General features: G+C 38.1%; 1 protein-coding gene across 1 annotated transcript; it reads right to left on the bottom strand.

Moving 5' to 3' along the window:
• Positions 1-19,147: 19,147 nt before the first annotated feature.
• LOC107789596 (NDR1/HIN1-like protein 13) lies at positions 19,148-20,631 on the bottom strand. Its single transcript, XM_016611434.2, has one exon. It carries the CDS (start codon positions 20,280-20,282, stop codon positions 19,473-19,475), a length of 810 nt encoding a protein of 269 aa, XP_016466920.1. The 5' UTR covers positions 20,283-20,631; the 3' UTR covers positions 19,148-19,472.
• Positions 20,632-22,057: the final 1,426 nt, after the last annotated feature.

Below are 22,057 nucleotides of genomic sequence, written 5' to 3'. Positions count from 1 at the left end.
ATGCTGCCAAAGAGATGTTCGCGATCGACAAAGTAATGCCGGTATCATCGCTTACATCAATAAAGGGATCGGAGTCCAAAGGAAAACAAAAAGCTAAATAGCAACCACAGCCACCAGCCTCAACGTCGGAGAAGCAGGGAATGGACGACGACAATGACTACTAGATCCCTTGATCCTTCATAATCCCCGAGGATTCCGACGCCACCAAATCGACAATCGAAGAGCTGGAGTAAGTCATACTGATCGAGCATCTACCCGATCAAAAGGTATACTTGGGTACGGGGTTAACCCTCGAGGTCAAGGAAAAAATCATTAAATTTCTTATCAATAATATGGATTGTTTTGCTTGGTCCCACCTAGATATGACAGGGATCCCGCCAGAGATCACTACACATCGACTAAGCTTGGACCCGAAGTTTTGCCCGGTAAAACAAAAGAGAAGGCCCCAGTCCGAAGTAAAACATGCATTCATCAAGGACGAGGTAGCCAAACTTCTCAAAATAGGATCCATTCGGGAAGTAAAATATCCCAAATGGTTAGCAAACATAGTCGTAGTCCCTAAAAAAGGAAACAAACTTAGAATGTGCGCAGACTATAAAGATTTAAACAAAGCATGTCCTAAAGACTCTTTTCCTCTGCCGAATATCGATCGTATGATCGATGCCACGGCCAGCCACGAGATCCTTAGTTTTCTCGATGCCTACTCCGGGTACAATCAAATATAAATGATATCGGAGGATCAGGAAAAGACTTCGTTCATCACTAAGTACGACACCTATTATTATAATGTAATGTTGTTTGGACTAAAATAATGCTTGTTCCACTTATCAAGGCTTAGTAAATCAAATGTTCGAAGAACAAATAAGTAAATCAATGGAGGTTTATATTGATGATATGCTAGTTAAGTCCCTGCGAGCAGGGGACCATTTGACACATTTGTAGGAGACCTTCGATATACTAAGGAAACACTGCATGAAACTCAATCCGGAGAAATGTGCATTCGGGGTCGGCTCGGGCAAGTTCCTCGGCTTTATGGTATCAAATCGGGGGATCAAAATCAACCCCGATAAGATCAAGGCAATCGAAGACATCACAGTCGTGGACAATGTTAAGGTCGTACAAAGATTAACAGGGCGCATAGCCGCCCTAGGTCGTTTCATCTCGAGGTCTTCAGATATAAGTCACAGGTTCTTCTCACTGCTCAAAAAGAAGAACAATTTTGCATGGACCCTGAAATGCCAACAAGCATTGGAAGAATTAAAGCGGTGCCTCTCGAGACCGCCACTTCTTCATACTCCAAAAACGGACGAGCAACTCTACTTGTACTTAGCAGTCTCGGAAATCGCTGTAAGTAGGGTCCTAGTTCGAGAAGATCAAGGTACGTAATTTCCTGTTTACTATGTTAGTCGAACTTTAGGTGACATCGAGACCCGGTACCCACACTTAAAAAAATTAGTGCTTGCCCTAATAAGCGCCTCTAGGAAATTAAAACCATATTTTCAGTGACACCCGATCTGTGTGGTGACTACTTATCCCGTTCGCAATATTTTGCATAAGCCCGAACTTTCGGGCCGATTGGCCAAATAGGCCATCGAGATTAGTGGGTACGATATCGAGTATAGACCCCGAACGGCCATCAAGTCTCAAATCTTAGCGGACTTCGTGGCCGACTTTATGCCGTCCCTCGTACTCGAGGTCGAAAAGGAACTATTATTAAAGTCGGGTACATCATCGGGGGTGTGGACCCTCTTCACAGACGGCGCATCAAACATGAAGGGGTCCGGGCTAGGCATCGTTTTGAAGTCGCCCACGGGTAATACAATTAGACAAGCTATCAAAACTTCCAAGTTAACTAACAATGAGGCCGAGTATGAGGCCATGATTGCAGGGTCTCGATATAGATAAAGGTTTGGGAGCAGAGTCATCGAGGCCAAATGTGACTCCCTGCTTGTGGTAAACCAGGTCAATAGAACCTTCGAGGTTCGAGAAGATCGAATGCAGAGGTACTTGGACAAATTACAGGTGACTCTACATCGGTTTAAAGAATGGATCCTACAGCATGTGCCTCGAGAACAAAACAGCTAGGTCGATGCCCTTGCAAATTTGGGGTCATCAGTCGAAGACGACTACATTAGCTCGGGGACTGTTGTACAACTTTCAAGGTCAATAATCAAAGAAGGCCACACAGAAATCAACTCCACAAGTCTGACCTGGGATTGGAGGAACAAATATATCGAGTACCTAAAGAACGCGAAGCTTCCATCGGATCCTAAGGAATCGAGGACTCTACGTACGAAGGCCGCATGATTCACATTGGGTGAAGATGGAATACTATATAGAAGGATGTTCGATGGATGATTGGCAATATGTTTGGGACCAGGAGATACCGACTACGTCCTACGAGAAATCCACGAGGGCACCTGCGGAAATCATTCCGGTGCCGAATCATTGGTTCACAAAGTCATCAGAGTAGGATACTATTGGGCCGATATGGAAAAGGATACAAAAGAGTTTGTTCGAAAGTGCGACAAATGTCAAAGTTATGCGCCGATGATTCACCAACCCGGAGAGCAACTCCACTCAGTCTTATCCTCATGGCCATTCATGAAAAGAGGAATGGATATCGTCGACCCTCTACCATCGGCCCCAGGTAAAGCTAAATTTATTTTGTTTAGGACTGACTATTTCTCTAAGTGGGTTGAAGCACAGGATTTCAAGAAAATTAGAGAGAAAGAAGTCGTAGACTTCATCTAGGACCACATTATATGCCGATTCGGGATGCCTGTCGAGATTGTATGCGACAATGGAAAGCAATTCGTCGGTAGCAAAGTGACCAAGTTTTTCGAATATCACAAAATAAAAAGGATCTTGTCAATGTTTATCATCATAGTGGGAACGGACAGGCCGAATCGACAAACAAGACCATCATTCAAAATCTAAAAAAAAAGATTGAACGACGCTAAGGGAAAATGGAGAGAAATATTGCCCGAAGTCCTTTGGGCGTATCGAACAACACCAAAATCCAGTACGGTCGTACGGGGGCAACACCGTTCTCTTTAGTATATGGCGACGAAGCTCTGATCCCGGTTGAAGTCGGGGAACCTAGCGTCAGGTTTTAATATGCAATGGAAGAGTCAAATCACGAGGCTATGAATACAAGCCTCGAATTGCTAGATGAAAAACGGGAAGCCTCCCTAGTTCGAATGGCCGCACATAAATAGCGGATCGAAAGGTACTACAATCGAAGAACCAATCTTCGACACTTTAAAATCGGGGACTTGGTTATGAGGAAGGTCATCCTCAATACTCGAGATCCAAATGAAGGAAAACTTGGCCCGAACTGGGAGGGACCGTATAAGGTCCTCGATATCATCGGAAAGGGATCCTACAAACTTGGTACGATGAACGGTGAACAATTGCCAAACAATTCGAACATATCACTCCTCAAATGATATTACTGCTAAGGTACGACCTTCTCCACTTTTGTTTATATTTTATACTAACCATTTGCATGTGTTTAATCGAATACATCAAAGGATTCTTCAAATACAAAGTCCTTAGGTCTGAAAGCACGCGTTGTACTCTTTTTCCCTTAGACCAGTTTTTGTCCCAAATGAATTTTTCCGGTGAGGTTTTTAACGAGGTAACCATTATTCGTGCTAAACTTAGACCAATTCAATAGTATCCGAGATTCCTTTACAATCAAACCTCAAATACTGGGGGGCATCACCCTTGGATAGTTACAAGGAAACTACTTCGTGCCGACAGGGTCTCGATAGGTAAATTTTGTAAGGGTCAAACGGTAGAACAAACCATGCCCATGTAGATTACTCGAGCCCTAATGGCAAACATGTACGCATGTTAATCTATTAAAAAAAGTATTTTTCCTTGCCAGATATTTCATGCCTTAGAGAAATTTTTACTTTACAATGTCGTGCTTGTGATCTATTGTGGAAACTTGCTTAAGGGTCGGTCACAACTAAAGTTCAAACAATTGATCCCGCACTCGGGGACTGCCATCCGAAAAATCGACATGATCGAATTACTAAAACCTCGAGATCGTAAGACCTTAAAAAGGCAACCCTCGATTTTATAGGCCACGGCCACCCCACTCGGGGACTGATACTTCGAACAAGTTTGAAGTATAATAGTGGAACAAGCCCAAAAGGCGTATCCCAAGCTAAAGGCTACGGCTAAATTAACACGGTTCGGAGACGTCCGATTTTTGTTATAAAACAGGCCTTCAAATATTTTCATAAACCGGTTAAAAAGGGTACCCTCGGCTGAATTACTAAGGGTCTCAATAATATCGACGCTCGAAAACTCTAATGGGTACAAAGTCGTTCGAACTCTCAAACAAATTCTTTATTTTATACGTAGGCATTACGAAACAAAGGGTCTCGATAATATCGACCCTCGAAAACCCTAATGGGTACAAAGTCGTTCTAACTCTCGAACAAATTTTTTATTTTATGCTAAGGCATTACGAAACAAAGGGTCTCGATAATATCGACCCTCAAAAATCCTAATGGGTACAAAGTCGTTCGAACTCTCAAACAAATTCTTTATTTTATGCTAAAGGCATTACGAAATAAAGGGTCTCGATAATATCGACCCTTGAAAATCCTAAATGGGTACGGAATCGTTCGAACTCTCGAGCAAATCCCTTATTTCATGCTAAGGTACAACAGATTTTATATGATTAAACAATAAACTTTTCAAGCCGAAAAGGGGGAGAAAGCTATTCTTTTTACTATGCCCGTATCGGCCTAATTCAAGAGCCTAAAGGGCCATTTTATTTCTGAGTTCGAGAAATAATCCTCACTCAATTAAAACCTAAGGGTCACCCTACTCCGAGTTCGAGCAAGTACTCACTCGATTAAGACTACACTAGTCCGACTTCGGTCTAGTTTCCTAAAGTCCCAAACGTATGAGCCAAATCTCCATAAGGCATGAATGAAATAGAATTTTCACGAGACAGGAAATAGAATAAAGACAAGTCAAAAAGAAAAAAGATCTTTTATATATATACAAAGATATTTACAAGGACCAATCAGGGTCCCGCACAAAAAATCAAAAAAGAAAAAGCTCAAGATTCCTAATTTTCCTCAGGGGTAGCTTCTTCTCCATCGAGGTCCTCCCCATTCTCGGACCCACTCTTGCTGCCATCATCATCATCATCATCATCATTGGAAAAGGCCAGCACTCCAGCATCGGCTTCATGCTTTCTAGCCTTTATTATCTTGTCGGTAAGATCGAAACCTCGAGCGTGGATCTCCTAGAGGGTTTTCCTCCGAGATTGGCATTTGGCGAGTTCAGCAATCCAATGTGCTCGAGCTTGAGCAGTCTCGGCTGTCTCTCTCGCTTGGACTTGAGCGGCTTCAGCATCAGCCCGGTAGACGGCCATGATCGCCTCTGCCTAGGCCTTTGCCTTTTTGGCATCAGATTTGGCCTTTGCAAGTTCGGAAGCCAACCGAGCCTCGAGATCCTCTATTTTATTTGCCTAAGCTGAGCTCTTCTCCTACTTGCCTCGAAGATGACTTTCGACCGATGACAATTGGGCTTGAGCAGCTTCTTTTTCAGCAGCAAAGCGGTTCATACTTTCTTTCCACCCCAAGGTTTCCTCCTTCATTATGTCGACCTCCTCGTGGAATTGCTCGATCCTCTCGACCTTCTGTTGGAGCTGCGAGATTGAAATATTAGCCACCGTTCCCGAATCGAGCCCATGAGCTTTTAAGATTTTCATTACTTGCTCGAGCAGGTCGGTCTAATCTTTGTGAGCCGTGGCCAACTCGGCTCGGAGGTCCTTGATCTTTTCTTCTTTTTGCCCACCGAGAAGGTTGAGGGCATTTCTCTCATCGGTAAGCCTTTGAATGTCGGCCTCGTACCGACTCATCTCAACTCGAGACCGAGAAAATGCTTCCCGATGAAGCGCTGAGGCTTACGCAGAAAGAAGAAAAAAGCTAGACAGGAAGAGAAAAATGAACATGAGGGTAATACCAACAAAGGGAGTTAAGGCTTACCCGATTCAGAGCTTGGTGCGCTTCGTTGAAAAGGCTCGATGCCTCGCCCGAGTCCTTCCTCGAGACCTCCAAGTCGCTCAGGCCGGTAGCATCTTCGACCCCAGTAAAGTAATCACGGAACGGGTCCTCCCTTCCGTGGGCTCCTTCGATGGAGGGGGTCTTCAAGGCTCGAGCCTCTTGCATCATCTCCTCAGAAAATGAGGGGAGCAGCCGGGAGCCTCCAATGTTATCTCCATATCGAGGGGCCTTGAGACTAGACCCTACAGCCGTACCCATCGTTGGCTCATTATGGTGGGAGGCATCTTCAATCCTCGATGACTCAAGGACTTCGCCAAAGTCTCTTTCTGAGACCCCCTCATCTCGAGATGGAGTCTCTGCAGCCTTCACCGATTCAGTGGCCTTTGGGGCCTCGGTGCTCATTCCCACTCGGGCCACCAGTCCGGAGTCGTCGTCTTCCTCTTCTTCGTCTTCCTCCCTTAGACGTCGAACAGAGTCTTCAGTCAGAAGGATGATGTTCTTATTCGGCTTACGAGCCGCCTTCTTCTAAGGTTTTGGATCCTCGGAGGTTGAGGTCTTTTTCCTTTTTTTGTCCTTCGCCGGTTTTGGCGTCAGGGATCGAAGTCTCCTCCTCACCAGATAGGGGCCTCATGACCTCATCCTTGCTCAGGCCTGTACACAAGAAAAATTGAATAAGTAGAAGAAAGGCATCTTAATCGAATCATCAAATACACAAAAAGTGGGCTTACCATGAGTCTTGGCCTCCCATCGGCCCTTTGATAAATCGTGCCATGAGCGCTCGGCGTATGTAGAGGTCGAGGCCAAGTTCCGAACCCAGCTCTCGAGGTCGGGAATCGCATGGGGCATCCAAGCGACCGCTACATCATGGAAAAAGACATCGATGAGAAAAGACAAAGGAACAAATAATACGTGGAAGCTAACAGTGAGACGGTACTTATGATTCATGTTTCATTTCTCAGAAAATGGCATCTCCTCGGCTGGGATTAGGTCGGAAGTCCTCACTTGAACGAACTGGCCCATCCAGCCTTTATCCTTGTCCTCGTATATGCTCGAGAACAGCACTTTGGTAGCCCGACGTGGAGTATTATTAACTCGCCTCGATAGAGGCAGGCGCTATACAATCTGATAAGGTGATCGAGGGTGAAAAGGAGCCCCTCGAATTTGCTCACGAAGAATCAAAGCCGAATAACAATTCGCCAAAAGGAAGGATGGATTTGGCCTAGGGTTATTCGATATTGACGGCAAAAATCAATGATGACGGGGTCAAGGGGGCCCAGTATGAAAGGGTAAGTGTACACACTTAGAAACCCTTCCACATGGGTGGTGATGTCTTCTTCGGGGGTCGGGATCACCACATCTCTGCCCTCCCAATTGCAATCTTTCTTTACCTGCTTAAGGTATCCCTCAGTTATCGAGCATATATACCTCGACACTGGCTCGCATCGACCAGAAATCAATGAGGCTTTATCGATCTTGAAATCGGAGTTTAGCGTGCACCCCCCAGGAATGCATTCCTTAAGACGGGTTCCACCGGCGTTTTCCCGCCGGCCGGTTGAGAAGATGAAGCAGCTTCTTTTTGTGGTATCGTTTTCGATGTTTTTGCCATTTTTGTGTAAGTTTAAAGGAGAGGAAGATAATAGGACTTGGCATTTGAGAAAGGATTAACAGCAAAACCTGAAGATTTGTAAAAGGGAAGAACTTAAGAGATGTAAAAGCTTTAGAGATTAGAAGGAAGTGAAAGTAAAGTTTGAATCAATGAGGAAGGGGTCTATTTATTGGATTCACGGCGACGGTTCAAAGGCACTAGTGGCCGACCACCAACTGACACTCATTAATGACTTGGGGAAACTGTACCGACAGGACGTTTTTGGTCACTTCTGTCGCTTATGTCACGACGGTGACGTCATGGCAGGTCGAGGTAAAAATCGAAGGCTCAATTCGTTTCTTGTCATTACACTCCAAAAAAAGAGGGGACTATCTGTATACGGTTAAAACTGAGCCCACCCAATTTTTCTATCTGACCGAGACCAGGGAGCTGCATCGAAGGTCGGCCCCGTAGTGGATTAGACCAAGGTACAAGGATAAAGTACCAAGTTCGGGATTCGAGGTACCTGTCGAGATCGAGGCCAGCAACGATCGAGACCGAATAAGACAGGCATCGAGCAAGATCGAAGATAACATAATAACGGAAAGGCGAAATATCCGTGACTGGTCGAAGATTATGGCGGAAATCTCGGAATTGATCAAATTAGGAATGATTAATTAGCTAATCATGGGATTTCCTTCTGTAATTAGAGTTATACCATAAGTAGAATTCCTCTACTATATAAAGGGGAGTATTAACCATTTGTAGGGGACACTGTTCTCACATATAAAAGCAATATAATTCTCTTTTGCGTTTATACTATTGGTCATCAGCTTGTTGTATTGTTCTTGCATCAACCAGTTCGAAGGTATCCAAACTCGAGGGCTGAGTTCCATTCTAACACTGGTTTGCTTTACTTTATAGTTCATTTCTGTTATTAATCTTTATATTTATCAATTGGTATTAAGTGAAATCGCGTGTTCTTAGAACCAAATTATAAGTTTAATTGTTATCCAATTTTAAGGGTAAACACTAACATATGTGTTTGAGCTATCCCTCCGTACAACTTTCTTGTAAGCTAACGAATTGTGTTAAAACCACATTAATCTCTTCTTCTTCTGCTTTTTTTTTAGCTTGGAAACACGTGAATAAGATGCTCCTTGATCATATTGAAGTCTCTATCAAGCAAATGAAAAAATAATATGGCACTATATAAGGAATTTAACTAAGCCACAACAAAGTGTCATTTAATTAAGAAAGTTGTTTTTCTTATGTTTAACTTCAGGATTTCACCTTTAAAAAAAAGTTTCACCAAATTTCCTTTACTATATTGGTAAACAAAAAGAAAATAATTTTCTACAGTTTTCTTTACTATCATGTGCATTGCATATTCATGCGAATAAATAGTTATTCACATAAAGATTTGGCACAAAATGCAGATAATGAGTTAATTGCCCGCCTCTCCATACACTTCACAGTACCATATTTTGACTCTTTCTATTTATGTAGATTTCATCTTTCCATTTTGAAATTAAATCTGTGACAACAGAAAATAACTCGTCAAAAAGTAACTAAGGGGGTGAGTTGCGTGATCCCCCAATCGCCGGGGGCTCAAGAACAAATTTACTGTTTTATGTGTTCTAAAGCTATCAAAAATAAATTCAAAATATACAGGGGTATTATCATTTTTAGTTAGTTTGCAGAATAATAAGAATAACACAAATACAGAAATAAATATTAAATTCCTTAAGATTGTTAGTCCCGCCAATATTGCTGTATTTGTAAATAATAATTCTGCAAAATATAAGTTATCGTAATGAAACAGTAATTAATTCGAGCCCACTGAATTCACAGTGTTTCCTTAAGGAATTTAATCCCCTCCTAGTACCCAAGGTAATAGATTATTTCCTCCCAGGATAGAACGAATCACACACTGGTGTAGCGGTACTTCAAACCCCAGTGTTTCAGCGAACACAAAGTTCGGTAGCAAATCACACTTACAGTTACTTTGTTTGAAGTTAAAACAATGCAGAACAAAGGAGTAGAAACTCAGAAAATAGTATGGAAATGCTGAGAGGAAGGAGTGCAATGTATAGCCAAATCTGTTGAGCGATTTTCAGTTTATTGTTCTTGTGTGTTGTGTGTTGAGTGTCTTTCTTCAACAGCTACTGCACATATATATAGCAGCCAGTGTTGAAAAAGAACAATCGTCCACCCTCCATGGTGGAGCAAGCATTAGCTTGTTTGTGGAGCAAGCACAATCATGGTGGGAAAAGCATTAGGCGGCTGCCTTGTGGTCAATACATGGATTGAAAAATATCCGTTATAAATGCGGATAATCTTACGTTAATATTTACTATTAACAAATAAATTTGGTCCAAAAAATTAATCAATCAATCATTTGACCAAATCCAAATCCAAATCCGAAGCCGAAGACGTAGCCGTAGCCGAAGCCGAGCCGAGCGAGCGACGACGACGACGGCGCGAGGCTTGCTTTCTTCTTAACTCTTTAAGAGCTACAAGAAGAGCAATTATATATATACCCACCAAAAATCTCTTCCTCTTCCAATATAGGACAATGTCTCATTGTCAAGAGGGGGAAACTTAAAATTTTACTCAAAATTTTATTTTTCCTCTATTTCTCATTCACCCTCATTTTAAGACTATTTCATCTTAAAACAAAAACTTCAACAATCCCCCACATGAATGGGGAATGGCTATATCACGAAAGTATGCATGAAAAAATTGTGTGATTTACAAGTAAGGATTAATCGCATCTGGATAAGTAGGTTTCCCTTTGAACTTTCCGTAGTAAACTTATGTCGGATATACTCGGTCAATCGGTAGATTTGATATCTTTGAACCGTCGATCTTTGGTGTATACCTAGACAACCATAAGTCACACAATCAACCCTTAACCGTCTGTGGTTCTCATTGTTGTGTTCGTTTCAGCCATGAACACCGCCTGGTTTCATAAGTGCGTAGAGAACTGGCCTTACAAAGTTCTCCTTGAAGCGGCTAACACTTCACACTTACATAGGTGATTTCTAAACGTGCCATCCTGTAGATACACTATTTGATATACCCCGTATCAAATTTAGAAATTATTAAAAAGCCTTAATGCTTTATCCTTGGTACTGAACATTGTCTCATCACGAGAACAGACTAAAATTTTATTTGACAATGTTGAACCGTCATTAATGACTTTGTTTGATCTCCTTGAATCTAGATCTTGGGATCTCCAGTCTTCTAGGTAGAGTTACCGCCACAATGACTTGTTCTCGGCCATAGCCCCATTCCCCTTGATGATTTCTCAACTACCTCTCTAGTTAGGCCTTTTGTAAGTGGATCCGACACATTATCACTTGACTTTACATAGTCAATCGTTGATAATTCCTCTAGAGAGTAATTGCCTAACGGTTTTATGTCTTCATCGTATATGACGAGATTTACCGTTATACATAACACTCCCAGCCCTTCCAATTGCCGCTTGACTATCACAATGTATGCATATTGGTGCCAACGGTTTGGGCCAAAATGGAATGTCTTCCAAGAAATTCCGGAGCCATTCAGCTTCTTCACCGGCTTTATCTAAGGCTATGAATTCAGCCTCCATTGTAGAGCGGGCAATACATGTTTGTTTGGACGACTTCCAAGATACCGCTCCTCCACCAATAGTGAATACATATCCACTCGTGGACTTAGAATCAGTTGAACCGGTGATCCAATTTGCATCACAGTATCCCCCAATCACCGCAGGGAATTTACTGTAGTGCAATTCAAAATTCTGGGTATGTTCTAAATATCCCAAAACTCGTTTCATTGTCATCCAATGAGATTGGCCTGGATTGATCGTATATCGACTCAGTTTACTTATAGCACAAGCTATATCTGGTCGTGTATAATTCATGATATACATTAAGCATCCCAACACACGAGCATAATCCAATTGTGATATGCTTTGGCCTTTATTCTTTGCTAATGCAAGATTCACGTCAATTGGAGTCTTTGCAACTTTAAAGCCCAAGTGCTTGAATTTTTCAAGTACTGTCTTAATATAATGAGATTGTGATAATGCCAGACCTTGAGGAGTCTTATGGATCTTAATTCCCAGAATTAAATCAGCAACTCCCAAGTCTTTCATATCAAACTTGCTATTGAGCATACGCTTAGTAGCATTTATGTTGGCGATGTCATTACTCATTATCAGCATATCATCCATATATAGGCAAACAAAGACTATGTGATTTGGAACATTTTTAATGTACACACATTTATCACATTCATTTATCTTAAAATCATTTGACAACATTGTTTGGTCAAATTTCACATGCCATTGTTTGGGTGCTTGTTTTAGTCCGTAAAGAGACTTAACAAGTCTACATACCTTCTTTTCTTTACCTGGAACCACAAACCCTTCAGGTTGTTCCATGTAAATTTCTTCCTCCAACTCTCCATTTAAGAAGGCCGTCTTAACATCCATTTGATGAATTTCAAGACCATACACTGCAGCTAATGCTACTAACATCCGTATAGACGTAATTCTTGTAACTGGAGAGTATGTATCAAAGTAGTCTAGACCTTCTCGTTGTCTATACCCTTTGACTACGAGTCTTGCCTTGAATTTATCAATAGTGCCATCATCTTTGATTTTTCTCTTAAAAATCCATTTAGAACCCAAAGGTTTATTTCCAGGAGGAAGATCAACCAATTCCCATGTATGGTTGTTCAATATGGATTCTATTTCACTATTGACTACCTCTTTCCAAAAAAATGATTCCGAAGAAATCATAGCTTCTTTAAATGTTTGAGGCTCATTATCCAATAAGAAAGTCACAAAATCTGGTCCAAATGAAGTAGACGTTCTTTCACGTTTACTACGTCTTGGATCCTCCTGATTACATGTACTTTCTTTTGTTTCTTCCCGAGGTCGTTTAGATCCTTCACCAAACGACTCACATTCCTTTTTATACGGATATATATTTTCAAAAAACTCAGCATTATCTGATTCTATAACCGTATTATTATGAATGTCGGAATTTTCTGATTTATGAACCAGAAATCGATATGCTTTACTATTTGTCGCATATCCTATGAAAACACAATCAACGGTTTTCGGTCCTATCTTTACCCATTGGGGTTTAGGAACTTGCACTTTTGCCAAACACCCCCACACTTTAAAATAATTCAAGTTGGGCTTCCTTCCTTTCCATTTTTCATATGGAATGGATTGTGTTTTGCTATGGGGCACTCGATTTAATATTCGATTAGCCGTAAGAATGGCTTCCCCCATAAGTTCTGTGGCAAACCAGAACTTATCAACAACGCGTTCATTATCTCCTTTAATGTGCGATTCTTTCTTTCCGCAATCCCATTAGATTGGGGCGTGTAAGGGGCCGTTGTTTAATGAATAATTCCATATTCTAAACATATTTCTTCAAAAGGAGATTCATATTCACCACCCCTATCACTTCTTATCATTTTTACTTTCTTGTTAAGTTGCGTTTCAACTTCATTTTTGTATTGCTTGAATGCGTCTATTGCTTCATCTTTACTATTCAGTAAGTAAACATAGCAATATCGAGTACCATCGTCAATAAAAGTTATGAAATACTTCTTTCCACCGCGAGATGGTATTGACTTCATGTCACAAATATCTGTGTAAATTAAGTCTAAAGGATTTGAATTCCTTTCAACTGACTTATAAGGATGTTTAACATACTTAGATTCTACACATGTTTGACATTTTGATTTTTCGCATTCAAACTTAGGTAGTACTTCCAAGTTAATCATTTTCCGCAAGGTTTTATAATTGACATGACCCAAACGTACATGCCATAAATCATTTGATTCAAGTAAGTAAGAAGAAGCTGAAATATTATTATTGTTTTCCACAACCATTACATTCAGATTGAAAAGGCCCTCGGTGAGGTAACCTTTTTCCTACAAATATTTCATTCTTACTAATGACAACCTTGTTGGACACAAAAATGCACTTAAAACCGTGCTTAACAAGAAGTCCAGTAGAGACTAAATTCTTTCTCATTTCGGGAACATGAAGGACATTGTTCAAAGTCATGACCTTGCCAGAAGTCATTTTCAGAAATATCTTCCCATATCCTTCAACTTTTGTTATTGAAGCATTTCCCATATAAACTGTCTCTCCGGGTCCAGCAGAAGCATAAGTAGCAAAAGCTTCTCTAACTGCACAAACATGGCGAGTGGTTCCTGAATCAAACCACCACAGTTTAGGATTTTCCACCAAGTTACATTCAGAAAGTATGGCACACAAGTTATCAACATCATCATGGTTTATTACCATGTTTGCTTGACCCCTTTTCTTGTCTTTCTTCGGAGCACGACACTCCGTAGATTTGTGTCCGATTTTTCCACAGTTGTAGCAGTTTCTACTGAACCGCTTCTTGCTTGGGTTGTATTTCGGACCAGAAGCCTTCTTTCTCTTTTTGTTATCTTCAACAATATTTGCTCCCATTATTGTTGAATTTCTACGGCCTCTCCTTTCAGCAGCTTTATTGTCCTCTTCGATTCTCAACCGAACAATGAGATCTTCAAGGGACATTTATTTTCGTTTGTGTTTCAAATAATTTTTGAAGTCCTTCCACAACGGAGGCAACTTCTCAATCATTGCTGCTACTTGGAATGCTTCGTTGATGACAAGACCTTCAGCAAGTAGATCATGAATAATCACTTGCAATTCCTGGACTTGGGTAATAACAGACTTGCTATCTACCATTTTGTAGTCCAAAAATTTTGCGGCAACGAATTTCTTCATCCCGGCATCTTCAGTTTTATATTTCTTTTCAAGCACATTCCACAATTCTTTTGACGTCTCTACGCTACTGTATACATTATACAGATTATCATCCAGTCCGCTAAGAATATAATTCTTGCGTAAAAAAATCAGAATACTTCCACGCTTCAATCACGAGAAAGCGTTCATTCTCTGGAGTTTTATCTGGCAGATCAGGAACATCTTCCTTGATGAACTTCTGTAGACATAACGTAGTTAAGTAGAAGAACATCTTCTGCTGCCAGCGCTTGAAATCAATCCCGGAAAACTTTTCGAGTTTTTCTGTCGGTGCCAACGCCTGTGTTCGGCTTGTCTATGCGTTGGCAGTCACCATCGGAACAGCTTGGTTTTCGCTTTCAGTCGTCATTTTTTTCTGTAAAAGAATAACACAAACAAACGTTTAATAAACGTTTTCAAACTGGAGTAAAAATCACGTAGATTTTAATCTTCCAACAAAACGCCACGAAGGCTTTACTCTCCAAAACGAGAGTACACAAAACCACAAAGATTTTAGTTTGCAGAATAATAAGAATAACACAAATACAGAAATAAATATTAAATTCCTTAAGATTGTTAGTCCCGCCAATATTGCTGTATTTGTAAATAATAATTCTGCAAAATATAAGTTATCGTAATGAAACAGTAATTAATTCGAGCCCACTGAATTCACAGTGTTTCCTTAAGGAATTTAATCCCCTCCTAGTACCCAAGGTAATGGATTATTTCCTCCCAGGATAGAACGAATCACACACTGGTGTAGCGGTACTTCAAACCCCAGTGTTTCAGCGAACACAAAGTTCGGTAGCAAATTACACTTACAGTTGCTTTGTTTGAAGTTAAAACAATGCAGAACAAAGGAGTAGAAACTCAGAAAATCGTATGGAAATGCTGAGAGGAAGGAGTGCAATGTATAGCCAAATCTGTTGAGCGATTTTCAGTTTGTTGTTCTTGTGTGTTGTGTGTTGAGTGTCTTTCTTCAATAGCTGCTGCACATATATATAGCAGCCAGTGTTGAAGAAGAACAATCGTCCACCCTCCATGGTGGAGCAAGCATTAGCCGAGCGAGCGACGATGACGACGGCGCGAGGCTTGCTTTCTTCTGAACTCTTTAAGAGCTACAAGAAGAGCAATTATATATATACCCACCAAAAATCTCTTCCTCTTCCAATATGGGACAATGTCTCATTGTCAAGAGGGGGAAACTTAAAATTTTACTCAAAAATTTCATTTTCCCTCCATTTCCCATTCACCCTCATTTTAAGACTATTTCATCTTAAAACAAAAACCTCAACATTTTGTATATAACATAGAGAATGTATATGTATGTGTATATATATATATATATATATATATATATATATATATATATATATATATATATATAGAAAATATATAAATTTTATATATTTTTGAACTATTATTTTTACAACGCATATACAATGTCATTTTTTCAAATATATAAGCAGAACAAAGAAAGGGAAAATTACTTAGACCTCTTTGAACTATTATTTTTACAACGCATATACAATGTCATTTTTTCAAATATATAAGCAGAACAAAGAAAGGGAAAATTACTTAGACCTCCCTAAAGATCTGGTCTTGTGACAATAACATCTCCTGTGGTTGAGAATATTGTGGCTACCTCCCCTGTTTTTTTTTTCTTTCCATAACAATAGTTTAAGCCTGATTTTCATTAATGCAAAAATAAAAAAAACAAATAAAATCTAACTAATTTTCCTGTTTTATAATGTTTTTTTAATTATACTCATAAAACTAATTAATTCTATGAAGACCTCCTTACAGTAAATTTCTTCTCTAATTGTCTAACGGACTAATGGAGTATGAAATATTTTTAGTATGACCGAGTCCTCATATTTTTATTTATTCGACCATCAAATTTAACGCTCGACAATTAATGAGACTATTTTCTTATTCATGTGTAAGATAAAGATAATTTTGAGGGGAGATTAGTTTTACAAATTTAACATTCAACAATTAGGCCATAAAAAGGACTATTTGGGGGGGGGGGGGATTCAGAAATTACAAGGTTGGCAAGTTAAAAAAATTAAAGTAAAAGAGGTAAGTAAAATATTTTAATCACAAAAAATGTCAGTGTTGTGGTACCAAACGTAAAGAGAGTTTCTAAAATTTTGTCAAAAGAAATTTTACCAGAAAAGAAAATAAAGTACAAAGAAAAAAGTGGAAGATAAAAAACACAAGGAAGATGGAATTGGAACAAACCGACATATTTCCAGCTGTTTCAGAACAAACTATCACGTGCACTCTTTAGTCCCTCCTTTAATTAAGAGCTGGAGTCCTTATGATACAATTGATTGAAATCAAAGTGGGGAAAAGTTGCATTTTAAATGTTTTACTTAATTTTATTATTTGGTTATGTGTGTATCCTGAGTTAAAACTTATTCGTACTTTGTGGTTTGCGTCAATCTAAGTATTTTGCACATTACCATTTAACTATAGTTATCAAGCAATATTTATTTCATTTTAATTTATAATTTGTACGGTTTAAATTATTTAATTTAATTAAACATTGAATGCGAGTAAATATTTTTTTTTAATGTAACCTAATGTTACAGTATAATTTGTTTTCATGCATAAGCCAATGTCATTATCAAAATAAATTCGACTAGACTCCTTAATTTGTAAGTTTATAGGGCGATAACATCAAAATCTACCTCAATCATTATATTCTAATCATATTTAAGTTAATAATTAATTAACTATAATTTTTTCTAACCTCTACATCACTTTATTTCTCAAGAGCTCCTCCGTTTGTGGGGCTCATGGTCGACTAAAAAATTATATGAAAGTTAAAAAATAGTATTACCTTTATTTAGTGAAGGCAAAATGGAGAAAAAAACAACTATTTATCTATATTATCCACTAAAAAATAATAATTTTTTTAAAAACAAGTTAAATATGAATAAGAACTATACTATCCACTTAGAAAATTGATAATCAATGGATAACTAATGAATTTAATTTTTACATTTGTAAATACTCAAATTAGGGATTCCTCAAGTTTTGAAAACTCAGAATTATTCCAAAAGTAGTTATTCAAGAAGCCTTGAAAAATATGAATATCCATATTATCCAACGGTTAATCTATTTTCTATCCGTATTAAATATAAGTCGGGTCGGATAATATATCCGTTTTTCATTACCATTTTCGATATGTCCATATCCGACCTGGCTCGCCCATTTGACATCCCTAGCTCTATTTCGCTTTATACAATGGTATTTGGATATAGATAAAGAAAATATTAGTAGAGTTTAAAAAAGATTTTTGATAAATACTAAAGGTATCATCAGAACTTCTATTTTTAATATGCCATCACATTTGAATGATTATACGGACATGACATTGAGGGTAAATAATATAAAATTTAAAATTAAAGAGTTTCTAAATATATAGTTATGACATTCTTTTGAGAAATACTGAAAAACGTCGTATAAAATGAAACAAATAGAGTATATTCCTTGACCGAGAGAAACATTCAATAGTTGTACATTTGTAATGTTTGTCACATGAATATACTCAACAAATAGAAGCAAATTCAATATTTAGAGTTAAGTTTCACACGAAATCAATGACTATAGATTGAGTATCTTGTATATATGCATTTAGCACTTAGCTGTGGTTAAACGATAAGTTTTTCACTTTTAATTCTCAATTGCATAGTTTGGGTAAAAACCCGGGGCGGGTATTATTTAGCCGTGAACTTGTGTTTAGCATTTAGAACATAGGGAACCTAATTTGCCAACTCAATTAAATCTTATTTGTTGTAGTGTATTACTTCCTGCCACAATCTCTACATAAAATTTCAATTCGTTGTTGGCAGATGCTTTTCTGAATCCGATACATGCACTACAGGAATGAGTATTTATTCCTTAATTATAATTGAGAAATATTTTTAATTTATCTCAATTTTGTCACTTTATTAAATGTAATATCCATATCTTATATTGTTCTTACCGCAAATTACAGCACTGCTTTTCGTTTTAGGTACGTAATTTTTCTATTAATTTAATCATTCGATATCTAATTACATGCGGACTATTTTTGGTTCGCATAAAATAAGTTTTAATCATTACGCAACTTTATCCTGCATTTATGCGAGAAACTATTTTTACGGCTCGAACCGTGACCTCGTCAAATGAGGTCAACTTTACCTGATTAATAGTGAAATAATCTTTGTATCATCTCAATCCATCATCTTACCACATGATGACTTTAGTACTTCGAAATTACAGTGCCTCTTGCAACTAGTTGCGTGCGCAGAGGCAGAGGTATAGTAGCATTATTTTAAACATTGGCATCGAATTTAGCACATTAGCAGCTGACTACTGTACCTCTCCATTTTCATATTCAAATCTTCCCACCGATAATTAAACTCTTCTTAATGACCCCATGTCAACTTCATATTACTATATTCCCCAAAATGCAGATTTTCCCACTGCGATCCCTCAGAAAACGTTTCTTTTCCATTGCAGATGTCCCCTTTCTGGTGCTTCTTCCCCATCTTGTTCTTTTTTTTTTCTTTTTTCTTTTTTTTTGCATAAGATCCTCATCTTGTTCTATTCCTACTTAGTTGATATCTTAAAAAAAAAACGAGAAAATTGAGTCGTTTATATGGGAAAAAGCAGAGGAATTGTGACAGTATTTCATTGAAAAAAAATTTGAAATGAAAGTACCAAGAAATTGCTAAGTTGTGATTGAGATCTTCAATGAATTTAAGTCTGACTACAATTAACTTAAACGCATAGTTATGAGGAGAAAAAAATACTAATTGAAAACTCTATAATTCCAACCCCTCCCTTTTAATGTCTTCACAATTCTAGGGGAAAAAAAAACTCAATTAACTTTGGCATTCTTCCTAGTCTTCAGTTTACAAACAAATCGCCAAACCCCCCAAATGAAAAAAAAAACCAGAGGAGTAATTTGAACCCCAAAAGAAATTATAATTATACTTGACCAAAAAAAAAGGAAAGAAAGTCAAACCAAATTAAGCTGAAATTAGAAGGTCCATTTCAAGATCTTGACTCTGAGATCAACCTTACACTTAGCATTACTTGTTGAAGCCACAGCTGGAGCTTTCCCCTTTGGAGTTGGTCCATGAATTCCTTCACACGTTACTCTGATCCCTACCCTTTTGCTTTTCAATTTGTCCATTTTCACTACAACCATTGTATCTATCAATAATGTTACCGGTAACCCAGCTTTTCTCTTCAGATCTGATCTCAAAGACGAAACGGAATCAGCATCAAGAACTTGAGATACCATTGACAGAGTAGAGTGTATAATAGTGATATTATTTGGACTGCTAGTGAACCCTGGAAACGACCCATTTGCTAAAACAACTTGATTTGATAGCGCAGTTATAGAGATGGGGTTATAGTTATATATCAGTTTCTTGTTTGGGTTTTTTGTTGAGAGTGTGAGGTTGAGTTTTGCAGTGAGGTGGGTGGTGTCATCGGCGGTAGTAGTAAGGTTGAACTGTGAGATTTTGAGTGAGGAGATTGAAAATGCGGGGCGTTGAGGATGGTAAAGGACGTAGAAAATAGCACCGGCAATGGCGGCAAGGAGAAGGATAATGAGAATGCTGAGAATGAACCAGAAACAGCACATGCAGAAACAACGTCGGCAGTTGCAACGGCGGTGGTTGTGTCGGTGGTAGGCAGTTGGTGTCGGTCGGTAAGGGATGCGATTTGGATTGTACATCTGGTTCTTGACGGTGGCGACAGCTGGATTTGCGGCGGTGGCTGTGGCATTGGGAGCGGTGGCTGTGCCATTAGGCTTGGCTGATGGGTAGACTCTGTCAGTCATTTTTTGGGGGGGGAGAAAATGAATTGAGGTTAGATTTGGTAAGAGAATGGAAATAAGATAAATATAGTAAACTTGCGAGTAGATGCAAAGAATAAAGAATTATAGAATAACTAAAGAAACAGAACAAGATAATGCATATGAAAGAGGTTAGAAAACCTTAACTTGTTCGAGGAAGAAAATGAAAAATTGTGAAGTAAAGGCAAAGCAAAGTGTCAAAGTTTTTTGTGTTGTGGTTTTTTTTTCTTTCTTGATTTGGTTCAAAGTCCTTTTGGGGTGTAGACTATAACCACAAGGGGAGAAATTGGAATCTCTTGGCTGGCTTGGGCCTTAAATTGTTTGTTTTGCTTTCTTTTTTATATTTTTTGATTTATCTCTCTGCTATACCCACTTGGTTTTGTCTTTTTTTCCCTCTCCCTTTTTCCTTTCTTTTTATATGTCAAGTTGTATTCTAATATGTTTTGAAATGAAAAAATGAGTTATATTCTATGAAACTTCTTAATGCAACAAAATTTATTGAATGTATGCGAATATACAGTTTACAAATGTGTAATCCATTCGTTCACTTTTACTTATCCAGTATTCTAAAAATAAATTTTCTCTTTTACTTGTCACTTTTAGGATATCAAGAGAAGACAATTTCATTTTTCCTGTTATACTCACAACATTAATTAATCATTTCAAATCATTTTCTCAAAATATTAAAAATATGCATCAATTAATATGAGTATCATGGTAAATTGCATTTCATTTATTATTTTTTAAGGAGCATGAAAAGTCAAAACGTGACAAATAAAAGTTAACGGAGAGAGTATAAAGGTAGGGATGTGGGGATTGGAATTTGTAGTCTTAATCTACCCTTTTGATAACAACATGAAGAAGATAGATGCAATAAATGTGAATTCAATTTAAGTTATATACCCTATTACTACTGATGTAGCTTAATATGATATGCATAGTAATTATTATTTTTATTAAATTACTAATTAAGAGTTATTAATATTTATTTATTAATAGTTATCTTATAAATACTTTAATTATCTAATATTTTTTTATTATTAATACATAAAAATTAAACTCAATTGAGTGACGATAAGATAGAAGAAAATATATGACCTTAAACGTAACTATTCTCAAAAAGTAAGCGTCCAAATATGCAAAATACTTGAGATTTTATTGCTTTTGACCTTATTTGACCTCAAGAATATATTTACATAATTTATGGGTGATTTATTCATATACCATCTATGACATTTATTTATTCTTTTCCTCATACTGTTTTCTACCTTTCTTTCCTTCATTTATTTATTTCTGATTATAAGGTGGTGCAGCATACCTTTCATGAAATCTAGGTGTGGGGATTCAGGCGTTATACTTACTCCTGTATACGTTTTGACTTTTCACGTCTCTTAAAAAATAATAAATGAAGTGCATAATTTACCATGATATTCATATTAATTGATGCATATTTTATTGGATTTGAAAAAATGGTTTGAAATATGTAATAAATATTGTGGATATAACAGAAAAAAAAATTGTCTTCTCTTATTATGCGTAAAGTGACAAGTAAAAGTGAACAGAGGAAGTATATATAGTAAATAATTATAAAAACAAACAATGGGTGAGTCCACCCTATTTGACTGTATGCCTTGCACATTGATATATGCATTGATGATCCAAATCCTACTTTTAGAACTTTATCTTCAGGCTGCTTCTCTCTTGAGTTAATGTCCCAAACTCGCTAATCATAATACTAACAATTCCTCAATGTTCACGTA

This window comes from Nicotiana tabacum, chromosome 23 (genome assembly GCF_000715075.1).
Source record: "Nicotiana tabacum cultivar K326 chromosome 23, ASM71507v2, whole genome shotgun sequence".
NCBI lineage: Eukaryota > Viridiplantae > Streptophyta > Magnoliopsida > Solanales > Solanaceae > Nicotiana > Nicotiana tabacum.
Note: the sequence above shows the minus strand (reverse complement) of the source record. Positions and strands in the feature narration are given on the sequence as shown.